This window comes from Strix aluco, chromosome 1, assembly GCF_031877795.1.
Source record: "Strix aluco isolate bStrAlu1 chromosome 1, bStrAlu1.hap1, whole genome shotgun sequence".
Lineage (NCBI taxonomy): Eukaryota > Metazoa > Chordata > Aves > Strigiformes > Strigidae > Strix > Strix aluco.
This window is the reverse complement of record NC_133931.1, coordinates 32,742,648-32,757,350: the sequence shown is the minus strand read 5'-3', so window position 1 is coordinate 32,757,350 and position 14,703 is coordinate 32,742,648. Positions and strand designations below refer to the sequence as shown.

General features: G+C 36.8%; 1 protein-coding gene across 2 annotated transcripts in view; it reads left to right on the top strand.

Moving 5' to 3' along the window:
• PKIA (cAMP-dependent protein kinase inhibitor alpha) overlaps positions 1-13,893 on the top strand; it is a 48,407-nt gene extending 34,514 nt beyond the window's left edge. For both annotated transcript variants that reach the window (XM_074817076.1, XM_074817070.1), the window contains exons 2-3: positions 6,121-6,298; positions 11,337-13,893. In XM_074817076.1, the coding sequence (XP_074673177.1) occupies positions 6,148-6,298; positions 11,337-11,416 (231 nt within the window). In that variant the 5' untranslated portion in view covers positions 6,121-6,147 and the 3' untranslated portion in view covers positions 11,417-13,893. The remainder of the gene's footprint in view (positions 1-6,120; positions 6,299-11,336) is intronic.
• Positions 13,894-14,703: the final 810 nt, after the last annotated feature.

Here is a 14,703-nt window from a genome sequence, read left to right as displayed (position 1 = left end):
CTTTTGAACAAAACATTGTATTTGTTCAGTATTGTGTTAACCCTGCTCATTGGTTTGGAGCATCACACCGTTCTAAGCAAATAAACTGCAGTGCTGCATACCTGGCCTCATCCTCCCAGAGCCTTATGACATCTACCTTCCCACAACTCAGATGGATGTGAGAACACTCAGCAGGGCTGCCAGATGTGTGTCTCACGAAGAGCTTTTCAGTTCCCATCTTGCTTTGAGTCTCCTGCTCATCTTTACAGTTATAAGGCATTGCTATAGTAATGGATTTGGTTGTTCATAGAGGGTATCAGAGCATCCTGAAAACTGATGCCTTAACTCTTTCCTTCCTTTCAGAAGCCAAGAGGTCCATTCACCAACTGCAAGTAAGAGAGTCACACAGCAATAGATGCCTCTTTTCTCAAACACATTTTGTTTGCCACACAGTGTTCTCTTTTAGGTTGAGCAGTGACTAGTGATGGTAGACAGTAGCTCACCCTCTTCCATTCCCTACAGGTCTCTGTAGTTTTGCTTCATTGATCATGTTTTTTTATTTTCTGCTGTTACTTCACTGCCCAGTTTTATGGAATATTGGAAAATAAAACTGAAATAGTGAACTGAAATTAATTGGTAGATGAGAAACCGTATCTTTATGGTCATGGGCATAATGAAATTTGCCTGAGCAAGGACATAGTAAGAATTTAACTATTTCGCTTTTAATTTTGTAGATCTCTTTAGGTTAAATATAACTTGGATAACGCAGAAGGAAAACCTATTAACTGTCTTAGTGAATCATCCCTTTGTATAGGTTATGAGCTGAAGAATATCCAACTTTATAGTGCTTTTTTTTATGTAGATTTAAAACAGCTATTTAACTTCTTTCTGGTTAAAAAAATAAATAGGTGATCATTTTCCTTGTTCTGTTTCATTGTTTAACCAGTCGAATTGCCCACTAATTTCCATTAAGATCTTACTAGTAGTAGCAGTGCTACATCTACTTTGTTAACAGTAAAAATGTTAACTGTCAAAAGGTAAGTGACCAGTTCTACATTACTATTTCATAGAGGTTGTAACTTCAGAAACATTAGACAGACAAAACTACATAAGGGATTTTCAAAGTGCAGATTAAAATATTGTCCAGCTCGCTAGGTTGCATGGACATTTTTATTTCCTTTAATTGGCTTTCAAGAGTTAATGCAATTTTCTTGCTCATCCGTGTCTGTTTAAAAGCAAGACTGTTGTATAGCACAACAGATAATCTCTTGTGGAGGGAGTATACTTTTGTTAAATTGTTCCTCTGTTTCTGCTTTCAAAGTAGTAGACCACATATGAGGTGGGAATCTAGGTACATGTTGCTGTGGAATAGAGCTGTCTCCTCACTGGAAAGAGCCCTGTCTCTAAGCTAAGGCTAGATTTGGAACCAAAATTTATTTTAAAAGCATAATTATACACCTTCTCTAAAACAGACATGCTATTAAATGACAAGGTTTTTTGGTGGGGTTTTTTTTGTTTTTTTTTTTTTTGTTCCCTTATGGAAGCTGAATATAGATAATTATATTTAAATAATGTGCTGATCGTGATACATTTAGCAGCCAAAGCCTGGGAGAGTTTTATTTGAAAATTCCGTATTCAAAGCCATCGTTAAACACATATGGAGAAAGAGGGGGAGTAAACATTGAAGGATCTTACCTCTTAGTCTTACACTGCAGGTTTGCCAAGAAAATGGCAGCTTTCCCGTGCTAGCCAGCAACATATGTGAAACCCCATAGACAAGCCATGTGTCAAGTGCCTGTAATTATTCTGTCTTCCTTTTTTAAAATAATAATAAATACCAATTAGTGAAGGTATTTTAAATGTGTTTGGGCTTTTTAGGTAGCTAGTCCTTTAAACAGGCTAAATTCAACAATCCTAGGTACTTCTGGCCCATAAACTGTATAGACACTGATTTTTAATTCATGCTGGTATGCCACATGATTTCTGTACTTTCACTTCAAAATTCTTGAGAACAATGCCACTGTGTAACACTTGGTTTCATTGAATGATTATGAAATGCAGTCAAATTCTGATGTAATTTGTGAAGCCATCACTAACTTCTTAGGTTTTTTTAAGAGTTCTTTCAATAAAACCAAAGTATGTAGAAGCAAAATAGTTGTAGAAATTTGACAGTTACCTTCAGAAACTTGGGGGATAAGATTTGTTATACACAGCATACAAATGGAAAATTGAACACAGAACTTGAATTGTGGAAATCAAGGAGTATTCTGAGAACTTTCTGAAAACACAAATACTAATTCTTTCTGTACCTATTAAATTATGCCGTTGTTGTCGTCCTTGTTTTCCTCTCCTGCATTCTCTGGATACTAATTGTACTCCTTATGATGCTTATCTGTAAAACTTCTTCATTTGCATAGGTTATAGAAGTAGGCCTTTTGCAGGTGTAGCAGTATATGTTATCCAGAATATTCATTAATAATACAGAGATGTCTTGTTACATTGGCTAAAATCCAAGACAGCAACTATGGCTATCTACCTTCCTCATCCTCCATAATTCTTTAAGTGCTTTCAACCAATTTTTCGGCACAAATTTCTTTGGGAGGAGGGAGTTGGGAGGGGAAAGAGGCAGAAGCCCAAGATACTCACATTTCTAGAAGTTTTATGAAACTAAGAAGCTGAGGAAAGGAAAGATGCCATATGAAAATCCCCCAGGCTGTATTGCAAACTCTAACTCATTATCAGGCAAAGTGACTCTACATGGGGCGAAAGACAAAGCACAGCTGGGGAGACTTCAGATGGGATAGTATCTTACCAGTTACCAAGGAATCCAGTCCTGCGACAGCAGGTTTCATTAGTCCTTATGCTCACAGAACTGCTTTTTTTAGTTTGCTGGCTCAGTTGGCAGAAGCAGTGAGGTTTGCAGCCTTCTTGTTTCAGTTCAATACCATGTAGCAGAGTGCTGTTTCTGCAACTTTAACCAAAAAAAAAAAAAAACCAAACAAAAAAAAAAAAAAACCAAAAAAACACAACAAAACCCCAACTAGGGGGACTGTGACCACAATCTTTAACACAAAAATATCTGTTAATGCACTTAGTTAGGAAATTCAAATTATTCACAATTTGAATAATTATATCAATTAATTTCACAGAATTATTATCAAATTCCACTCCTTGCACAGAGACTGAAGGAAAAAAAGGTTTTTTGGAGTGAATGGTAATTCCTTAATGACTGGTTCAGTGAATAAATACAGACTGCTGGGCACTGAGCCATTCATTGGAAGGGGAGCTCGTGGGTGATGTCAGTGGAGTTCCATATTTATGCAGTAATGTCTCAAGATAATGCCAATACAAAACAGAATGGTGTTTGATATTTAAGAGAAGATGCAGACAGGAAAACTTGGAATTGTTAATAAATGTATGTTTGGTAACATTCTTTTTTGATCAGAATGTTGTTAGTAATGCCATATTGAGCTTATAGAAAATTAGCATTTAAAATAAAGTTCTCCACAAGCACATTTTCCTATGGCTTTATAGCTTGTTTCATAGCTAAAATTAAATAAGCTTGAGATTTCCCCTGGTGCTCTCCACATTTTATGGAATGTTTCAAGAACAATATAATCTTACAGAAGAGTATTCTGTGGAGTGCAGTTTGTACAGTCCAGGGAGTTGTTCAGAGGGCAACATTGCTCATTTTGCCAGCCTTACAGCCCTATAGCTTGTTCCACCTCAGTCACAGTCTTCTCTGCTTATTCTGTTTCTGATGCACTGATATGCAGCTTCCGAAGTAGCAACAGAATATTCTCTGTGATGTTTTTGTCTATGCTAAAATGAAATTAATATCTTCGTAGGAGTGATAGCTATGGTGACTTTGGACTGGTGCTACACTAATGAGAAAATCCAAGCCCGTACATTGATGACTGTCAGGTTTTGCAGTTCCTTTTTTTCAGGCCAGTTGCAATAACAGGCATGAACAAATATAACTCGTGTAAGTTTCATTTAAAATCTTTTATCTTATGGTCTTGCTGGATGAAACTCTTCAGTGAACAGGTCAGATAAGTCTGAAAACTCATGCTGTTTTCTTACCTTATCACAACTGTCCTTACTGTTTCCCTTCGCCTTTGCAAGTTACATGCTTCATTACTACATGGTTGATTTATTTGACATTGCGATGTCTGCACCTTGGGCAAAGAACAAATGGTAGACTTCTCATTTACTTCAGTATTCTTGCAGTGTTTTAAGAAGAGGATGCTTCCTGGGAAGAAACACATATGCTCTTATGAAAGCATTTGTTATTGAGAGGCACTACACTATTTTATGTGTGTCAGGCAGGCTTTCAGTCAGTGCTGACCTCTTTCCATTCTTTAGGTGTTTGTTGTTAGGTTTTGTGGGTTGTTTTGGGGGTTGGGGTTTTTTTTTAAAGCAGTTTCCTGTTTCATAGTGGTTGTTCATAGGAGTAAAATTATCCTGTCAGCCATTCAGCATTTGGCATGGGACACCAAAGCTTGATAGCAGTGAACTTCTTTTTAAGTCAGTCAGTCTTGCAATGATACTTGATATAGTTATATTTAGACTAAATAAAATATGGTGTAGAACCCTTTTCTTGGCTTCTCAGACATATCATATGTACACCCTCATAGAGCTGACTGAAGGTGGGGAGGTGAGGACTGGAATGAAGATGAAGAATGGACAGGATTTGTGAAGTTATTCAGAGTTGAGGGTGGAGAAGGGTTGGCAGTTGTCTTTTAATATATCTGTTTTTAAAATAAGTGTTTATAAAAAATGAGGTTTTTTTCTTTTTGTTTAAAGAGAGAAAGCTGACTCTCTTGCTGCAGTTAGTGCTTGTGATGACTTCAGGGGCTTCTTCAGTGTCCGGCAACTGTGGAAGATTTCTCACTGTATGCAACTTGCGCAGTGTTGCAGTTATGGCCATGTCCTCTCTCTGCATCATGCAAAACCACAGAAATACTGCTTAGAAATTAAAGAAGCATACAACTGTGGGGGTGCTGGTTTTGTTTAGTGTTTCCCTAGTGCTTCTTTTCTTTGGAGTTACTGCTGTAGCAGAAATCTTTCCTGATTGCCCTACTACATTCAAACATAAAATGTGAGGGAAGCTACATCTGAAGCATGGTATGCTAACTTTTTGCAGGAAACCTTAGATGAGTACAAACGGAACTACAGTAAAAGCAGTGTGATCATCAAGCGAAAGTACCTCCTCCTCCTGCCCGCCCCCCACCCAGTCTCTGGTTACAATTCTATAAATTAAGAAAAAGAAAAAAAATCGCAACAGGTTAGAGATACAGCAGATACTCTAGCAGGGATGCAAATCTTTTACCGAGGTTGAAATAGGAGTTTTGTTATATCTTTGGCAGGTCTTGCATTAATGCACATCATCACATTGTTCCATAATAACATGAGAAATAATTATTTTCTAATGAAGTTCTGAGTTTATATCTAGCTTACAGAGTGGTGCTTTCTAACCTCTGCATTATCGTTTAGCTATTCTGTTTGCTCTGTTAGCATGTCCCACTGTTTCAGTGACATTATGGTAATGCATTTGCTTTGGTGCAACTACCACACCAAAATAAATTAGTTGAGTCTGAAGAGGTCTATACACAATGCCAAAACTAATCATACTAACAGAAAGGAAAATACACAAAACATAGCTGTGCCTGTGTATAAGCACAGTGTTCTGCATGCAAAAAGCGTTATCGATTTGTACTTTCTTATTCCTTACACTTTTTTTGTGCAGAAAAGAACTTTGTTCCACCCCCTACCTACCTCCTACTTCCCAGCTAATATTAAAAGCAGAGACAGCTCTATAAAGAAATTATGTTGCTGAGGTCATTGCTTTTATAAAGTACTCACTAGCACTTTATGAAGTATGAGAAATGAAGTTGTTTAAAATACTGTTGAATACAGATTGCATAAAATCCACACACTTCTGCTTTCTGCTCAGTTTCTTCTCTAATTTCTCCAAATTTTGAGACTGAGGCATCTTCTTTTGCTACTTACTGCTTAATAAACAATCTACGCCACGATGAGAACCCTCTAAGTTCTTCTATTCCTGTTCCATAACATTATTTGTTTGGTGGTCTAAGTGTTGTTTGGTTTTTTGTTTGTTTTTTTTTCCCTCCCATCCAGGTACTGCTATGTGGATATTTGTTAGCAATGACTGATGTGGAATCTACATATGCAGACTTTATTGCTTCAGGAAGAACAGGTAGAAGAAATGCGTTACATGACATACTTGTGTCCTCTCCGGGTGGGAACTCTAGTGAACTAGCCCTAAAGTTATCAGAGCTTGATATAAATAAAGCAGGTGAGTACATTTTGGTCTTTTATTATATTTATTTAAAACTAAAATGAAAAGAGTGGTACACAAAACATGGTTTATGTGCAAAGATTATCCCCTTGTCCCTCAGCAACAAAAATATTTTTTTCTGATCAGCAGGAATTGCCTGCAATAAGAAGCCCAGATTTCATAAATGGGAAAGGTGGTTATTTACAAATGCAACATACTACTGAAAAAAGAAAAGTCATTCTGCAGTGAGTGCCTGGTGGCAGGGTCCATATCAGGACAAATTTTATGGAAAATCAAGTATAAGGAAGGAATTAAGGAAGTCTTCACTAAGACCCAACTCTTCATAGTATCCTTTAATGGATGCTCTCTGGTTTGAAGCTTGTAGGAGAAGTCATGTGTCTGCTTGAAAAGGTTATTGTGGAGATGAATCTTGTTTTGAGCTGCCAGAGGACAGAGCAATAGCAATGCATTGTTTGTTTTAGTTGGATCTTTGTTTCTGGGTAAATTGTCTCTCCCCTTTCTGCTGATACTTTGACCTTCTTTTAAGGTGATTACCACTAATGCAATCCTAAATCTTACTTCACCTCTAATATTACCAAATTTTTTAGTTGGTTGTGCACCTTCAGCAGAGAGGAAGGAGGGACAGTGTATATAAAAATAGTAATATGGCTGTGTAATTATTTTCATGTTATGTGGGAGGGGGTTAATGAATGGATCTTACAGATATTTTAAAACCCTTTTCAGATCTTAGGAAAGAGGTTTTATGCTTATTTTAATAATAGCAGAAGAAAACGTGTAGCAAAGAACAAACTGTTGACAAGCAGCTGCCCTGTCTGTGCACATATTTTTCTCAGAGACAGCGGCTAGAGTTCTGAGAGGCATTCTCATCACTGGACAATCAGATGTGGGCAGTGTGACCTTTGGGTGGTTGCAGTGCTGTTTGGATGGGGGATTCTTTTTTTGGCTTTCAGACTAATATACATTCTAAGTCATTCCTCTGCAGTTGCCAGTTTGGGGCCTATAGTTTCTAGATGCATGCAATCCCAGCTGGGCAGGGCCTTTAACTTTTTTTCTATTTAAAAAGAAAAGCTTTATTAGTATGTGTGTAGGTGTGTCTATTTATTTTAATGTGGGGATACATGTAAAATGTTGGAAAAATATAAAGTAAGTGGCATTTGAAAACCGTAATGCCAGCCTTCCTTCTTGCTTTAATCTTCTTTAGTCTCAAATTTACACTTACCAGAATTGTCTTTGATCTTGTCCACTTAGAAGATATAAACAATCCCTGTTTTTAAGTTAAGCTGTTGGAGTGATTGTAAGCCAGAATTGTGTTCATTTGTGAGCTATAAAAAGGATGTGACTTTGTGCCGGTAATGTATGTCTATATGCATTTTGTACATGCAGTTAGCTCTGTAGTGATGAGAATGTTTTAAATAACTGTTAGCCTAATTTTTAATACATAATCAAGGAGCCTATTTAGTTTTTCTTGGAGACCTCTTTTGCCGTTTGGGAAACTTAATCATTGCAGAAAAGTGGACAGAGTTGCTCATAAAATTAGGTGGTAGATACACAAAGATGCCTGCATACTTCTTCAGGAAGTTACGCAGTTTGAATGAGATACAATGAAAATATGTTTAAATACTGTATTATTAGTACACCTAGGTGTCAGATAAAAGCCTCCAAACCACAAATATTGGAAAATGCATTGTATTATCATTCATATGAGTATTAGTGTATTATCCTATCTTTCCAAACCAAAGAGAGGCTAAAAAATACTTTGCATCCCAAATTCCAGTTCAGAATATACTAGTGCTTGTGGGATGCATATATTCATCGCACATGACAGGATTATGAGGAAAACATGTTTGAGGTTAAATCTTACTTCTTTCAAGGTGCATGTCAAACAATTTATGCTAAGTACTACGTAATTATACAGAGATATCAAGTTTCAATTCTTTTTTTTCTTTTATTCATATTAGAGCTATATGCATTTTCTTGCAAAAGCTCAAGTACGTTTGCTTTCAACTGCATGGAGTAATGGCAGAGTAGGGTAATGTGGGTTAAAAAAAAAAAAGATTATTGTAAAACATATGTAAATTAAGCTACCCAAGCATATTTAGTACATTCCCTTTGAAAAGCCTGCATATACATTTCCTGTAAAGAACAGGAACAACTTGAAATAGCACTAGGCAGTGAGGCCTTGTTCAAAGGCCACGTTTTTTCTGTCATGTACTATTTGATGCCTGAAGTGAGTGCTGGTTAATCCCTTCATTGATGAGCCAACGACAGATAATCAAGGGTTTACTGAATAATTATATATAATACATATAATTAGTGTATAATACTCTCCCTTCCAAGCAACTGTTCCAGTGTTCTTTGTCGATAATAAGCAAACAACCTGCTGTAGTATCTGTGGAATGGACATATTTACCAAACTTCAATATATAGGTTCCAAGTACTCTGTGGCAATGCATTTTATCTAAATTTAGTAAAAGCAACACTGTGTACATGTGGTAAGTAGAAAAGTGCAACAGACATAGTACAACAGAAGGCAAAAGAGAGATTTTAGGGAAATCAGCAGGTAGCTCACCTGCTGAACTCTCTCTCAAGGTAGCCAATGCAATTCTAAGAAACTTTATATTCAGATCATCTTGCAGGTGATCGTAGCTAACGTAGTAGGGAAAAAGTACAATGGAGAATGAGTACCAGTCTCTGCAAGTCCAATCTCTAAAACAAACTGCTGGTTTTCTAGGTGTCTGCAGATATGCTACAGAACACAGTTTGGCTGCGGAAGTGGAAAGGAGACTTCCTTGTAAAAGTTGTACTGGGGATAGTAGAGGCTTTGAAGTCATACAAAACTGGAATGAAGGACTGATTGTAGAAATTTGTGATTAAAAGTGATTTTAGTTCATGGTAGAAATGTTTTAGGTGTAAGCATTGGGAACATGTTACAGGAAGAAAAATGAGTTAAAAGCTGCACAATAGCAGAACTAGTAACTGTTGCGAGCTTACCAACTCACACAACTGTATTATGGCTTACAGTATCACATTATTTGGTTTGGGGTTTTTTAATACTGCCTGTTGGTTTTGAAATGCTGTGTAAGAATTGCAACTCTTAAGAACTTAGAGCCATCATGTTCTGAAGGAAGAATAGTTCATGAGTGTGCTTAGACAGTTTTGGGATTCTCAGAATCTAGAAGCGAAATTATTTCCATAAGCATATTTTAAGGCCTTTGGGAGGACAGCTCTGCCAGCAGAAAGACTAAGTCTGTAGTAGCAAGACAGTGTATCATAGATTAAATTAATTTCCACTAGTGAGTTTTCTCAGTTAGTTGAGAAAATCTTTTACGAAGTATATTAGAAACTTAGTGCTCTTCCTCCGAGTCTTTGTGCACTATGTTTAACATTTAGGTAGTGAAATGTTTGGGCTTTGTGTCCAGGAAGATTTTTCTCTTAAACACAAATACCTTGCAAGTTTTTTTCTCTTCAGTTTTGTCTTTTTACTGTTGTTGTTGTTCGGGGGTTTTGTTTTTTTAAATAAGATTTCTTTCAGGAAAGCTTGACTTGCCCAGATAGTCTGAGGGATACTAAAGACTTCCTGCTTGTCAGAATAAATGGAGTACAGAGCAGGCATAAAGGAATAAAAAAATCAGATTCCACTCATCTGGACTTTTGCAGTATCAGAACAAATGTAGTAGGCTTTGTAGAATGTGTTTGGACAACTTAGGCAAAAGAGATTTCTGTCCAATAGGAAATAATTGCATGTAGATCCTTTCTGATAGAATCCTTTGGAATGTGGGAGATAAAACTGAGAAATAAAGAGTTTCTGAAAAAGTGCCTTGCAAAAGAATTTTTTATTTATTACTCAACCCATAATTAACTGACAAAAACCTCACTGTTTAATAGGTTAATCAACCTTCCATACAACTTTTCATCAGGTTAAATTTGATAATTACCAATACCCTCTGAGGCATTTTGCCACCTAAATACTTAGTGCATGCACAAAACACAGCTATCACATCTGAGCTTTTTGCACTGTCCTTTGCAATGCAGAGAACTTTTTTTTTTTTCAATTAGCAATGTGCCCTCTCTTCTATATAGAAAAGAGAAGGTGTTTATGGTGCAGATGTACAGTGTGATCTGAAGTGGGGAAACAATAAACATCTGTATTGAGAAACCTGCCTTTATTCTAAAGATCTATAGATTAAAGTTAAGAGGCACTATTTCCTCTTTATAACTTAGTCCATGGGATTTTCTTCTCTTTACTGTATCAAGCCAGTTCAATACAAATTACTCAGAATCTTTGCAAGATACAAGAGACAACTTACATCTCAACATTATTCCTTACCTAACAATATTCTTTATTATGTACCTATAGCTAATTAGTCCAGCGTTCAGGGACTTCTCTCTTTCTTGCACTTAGCTTCCAGCTGTCTGAACCTGTTAGGTCTTTAGTTGTTAGGTGAAATACAATACTTTGCATATAGGCACTAGTAGACCACTGGCAATGCCTTCTTTAGACAGGCTTTTTGAGTTGTCTGCTCACTGTGCCACTGTAAGATGTTTTCTATTCCTCACATCATTCTGTGGTTTGCAGTCAGACAGCTCCACTGAACGCTGTGGGGCATAGTACTGAAAAGGGACACACAGAACAAGCTTTAACTATTGGTTTTATTGAAGTTGCATCTCTTTATAGTAAACTCTATTCAGACTTGGGGTAATGAGGGGTTTTTTCTCTTATATTGTCATAGTATCATAGTGAATAAATTGTCAAAAATACCCCACTATTTTTGTTGAATTCTTCAATTTCTAGCTACTTTAGGTCTGTACTTAAAATGATAGTGGTGATTGCAGCTAGGAATTTGGTTTTGAAGGTGTCTGTTGAGATGAAAAATGTGTCTATTTTAGTAGTGAAAGGTTTCATATTTAATGCAAGATTTCAGTTTCAGTTTCTTTTTACTTTGTTTTTGAGACTGGTGGATGAACAGTTGGGGTTCTGGGAGCAAGACCTCTTTGTTTTAGGGTGGATCACTCGTCCTTTTCTTGTATGTTGTAGAAGGAGAAGGAGATGCACAACGAAATCCAAGTGAGCAAACCGGGGAGGCCCAAGGGGAGGCAGCAAAGCAAGAAAGCTGACATCCCACTTTGACCGATTGGAGCAGCTGCTGGATGCTTTCAGACTACAAGAGCATGCTGGAACAAATTTGTTTCCATGAGCAAGCTGGTAGAAAAGAAAGTGCATGTGTCTTCACTGCTGGAACCCACTCAACACAATGCTAAAAATGGGGGTACAAGCTGTGGCAGAAGACAGAATTTTCTCTACCTCTGTCATTAGCAATGGTTGAACATGTATTGATTTCTTGGGATAGTGTCATCAGATGGATCCCTTCATAATGACTACTTGATGGGAACACTTTTAAAAAGTAGAACAGATAAATCTTGTAGCAAATGGCCTTTGAAATGTCAGAGGATCTAATTGTGTATCTTAAGCAAAGGCTTGTGTGATCCTCGGAGTTTAAAATTCTCTGGCCAAAGTGTTCACCCATTAAAAGAACTGTAAAGAAAGCACTGTTTTTAGAACTTTGCGTCTGTTTTACAGCTCTGTTATTTACAATGGTTTTTGTATTGTACAACTTAGATGCTCCACACTGCCCCTTCTCAAATGCTTATGAAGAATATTTCTGTTACTGTGAATTTTTCTACCACGCGTTTTGAAAGGGCTGGTTTTTTGCATTATGTGGTGATGTGCACATGATAGATTTAAAACGTCAACTGCTAAATTGATTATGCCTAAACCTAAATGACTCAGCAACACTCTAATTTGTTACTAGATGAGCCTTCAAAACGATTTGTTAATGTGAATACTTCAGCGTGTTTTGTGTCCTTGGTACAGTTTTGCCACTTGCCTGTAGTTAGTTGCATATCAGAGACTCAAACTGAATCTTTTATGTTATTCTTCCCCATTTTTCTAATTTTGCTCCCAATTTCTTAATCTTTCTCTGAGATATTTTTTTAAAATGTTAGTCCAAGTATTTTATTGTTATGGTAGTTTTAAGAATACATTTATAACCTTATATGGGTTAAAATTCAAACAAATTCTGTGGTGCTAGATATTTTCCTGGTTCACATTGTTAAAGATGGGCCTTGTTTACACACAGGAGAATAACTGGCATAGGTTACTGCCAGATATGTATTCCAGAATGAGTTTTAGATTGCAGAATAGTCCAACTTAGTGGATCATGGGCTGGATCCAGACAGAAGGACTATTTTTTCTGTTCCTTGCCTTTGCCTCAGTTGATCAGGCTGTTGAGTTTGCAGAGCCAGTAGCCTGTTACTGATGCACGAGGTAAAGCCAAGTGCTAGAAGCTGCTACAGCAGCCTTTTAGCTAGGAGGTGGAAAGGGAAGTAAGGGACTTGGCATCTAGCACCCAAAAGACTGGATTTTTCCCATTTCAGCTATTCCAAAATGACAATCCAAACTGGACCTTCACTGAAATACCAGGATAGCTCGTATACCCCATCCAGAGGATTACAATATCTACAAATTAATAACCTGTTCTGCAGTAGCTATGCTGATTGATTTCCTTTCCCCCATCCTGCCCCAATAGACAAGGCCATACATGAGTCTGAACACTGCAAAATGGGGCAGCCACACCTCTGTGTGACGAAGGTGAGTAAAGAGTGACTGACTAGTAAACCATGGCAATCACATAAGCACCAATCACAAAGTTAGAAATTTGTTTTCTTTTATTAACAGGAGGTGATGTCACTTTCTTTATATATAGTATATATATTATATATATTTTTGTGTTGTTGTTGGTTTCAAATGTTATGCACTTTTTAATGTTTGTAAACTTTTACTAATGAATAGTGTGATTGCTTCCTGAATATATTAATCATCAGTTAACAAAACATCTTTGTGGCCACAGCTGTTTGTTTCTACCATATGTATCATAGTACTTGTCACCTGAAATTCTTTTGTGAGATGTGTGAAGAAAAAAAAACCACTTCTGATCAGTATTATGAGCTCATTTATTAGTGTTAATAAAAAACAAGCCAGCAGTATGCTTGTGGCTCACTAGTGTAATATGAACTCTCACCTTTTATTGTTTGGAAGCTGAATGCCTCGCTGTCTTATTAGCTGTCAAATGCCCAATCTTCTTGGTAACAGAAGTAGTCCATTTGCTTTGAAAATACTGTTACCCTTAAACTAATTATTTATTCATTTGTTTCACTTGGTGTTCCTTTCAAAGTTAACACATTATTACTGATCTTTTTTTTTAATTATTTCCCCCACCCCACCCCCCTTGCTCTTGCATCAAGTCTTCAAGCTGACCTGGTTGCCCCTTTGTCATGGATTAGTTACTGTCAATCTAGCACAAACACCAGAAGGAAATAAGTTTCTAGGTCTTTTTGTATTGTTACTTTATTGATGATCCATGAAACATCATCAATAAAAAATGTCACAGAAAAAGGCAATAGTGGAATAAGTAATTACAGTACATTAAAATGTGGGTTTTCCTTATTTTCCTTCAGTGCTTTTCTTTTTCAGTACTTTCCTTCTTAATTCTCCTGTGTTGTGAAATAAAATTCATTTCAGCCTTTCCTCTCTATTTTGTACCTGTTTCTTCTATTTCTCCTCTTGTTCTCTTTTGGTTGTAAAACAATTATGGAGGCCTTTGCTGGTTTTTGAAACACATTTCTCTGTGATGGAAAATGGCGTTGTTAATTTTAATAGAGTAAAAGGCTGTTTATGTTGCTCATCCCCCAAAAGTGTGTGAGTGCTTGCTGTATGGCTTGAACTCTGCTTGCTTTCTTTGTTTGGGATATTTCCGTAACATCTATAAGCAAGCCTCACTTTATGTAAATGTGTGGTTAGTCTGTGCCAAATCACAGCACTGTATCTTGAGTACAGTTATTACCCAAGCAATTACAAGAGAGCTAGTTCAAGTATAGTCACACCCATACTTCTGTGTAATTGCATCATATAACAGGGACACTGATGCGGCATCGGACTTTGACGGTTATTTTTCCCTTTGCTAGTTATCTTTTTCAATAAGCCTGCCACTCTCACTTCTGTTTCAGTATCTTCTTTATATTTTATTGTTCTCATGATAGGTAAAATATTTAATTGTTTGTTTAATCCAGGATTATTTTAGAAAGATCTCTACAAAAGCTGTATATACTCAACAAAGTTAGGTCTGGACTATCAGCTTAATAGAATACTCCTTAAAAGTTTGGCTTTGGGGGTTTTTTGTTTGTTTTACTGTCTCTTTAGTTTTCTGTTTTCAGTGCTTCCTTCATCCTGCCAGCCCCATCACTTCAGAAAATAGTCTCTGTACTCATGTTCTTGTTGCCCATAATAAAATCTGACTGTGTTTGCAAGCATTGCACTTGCAGCGTTTAGATTCTCCATCCACTTG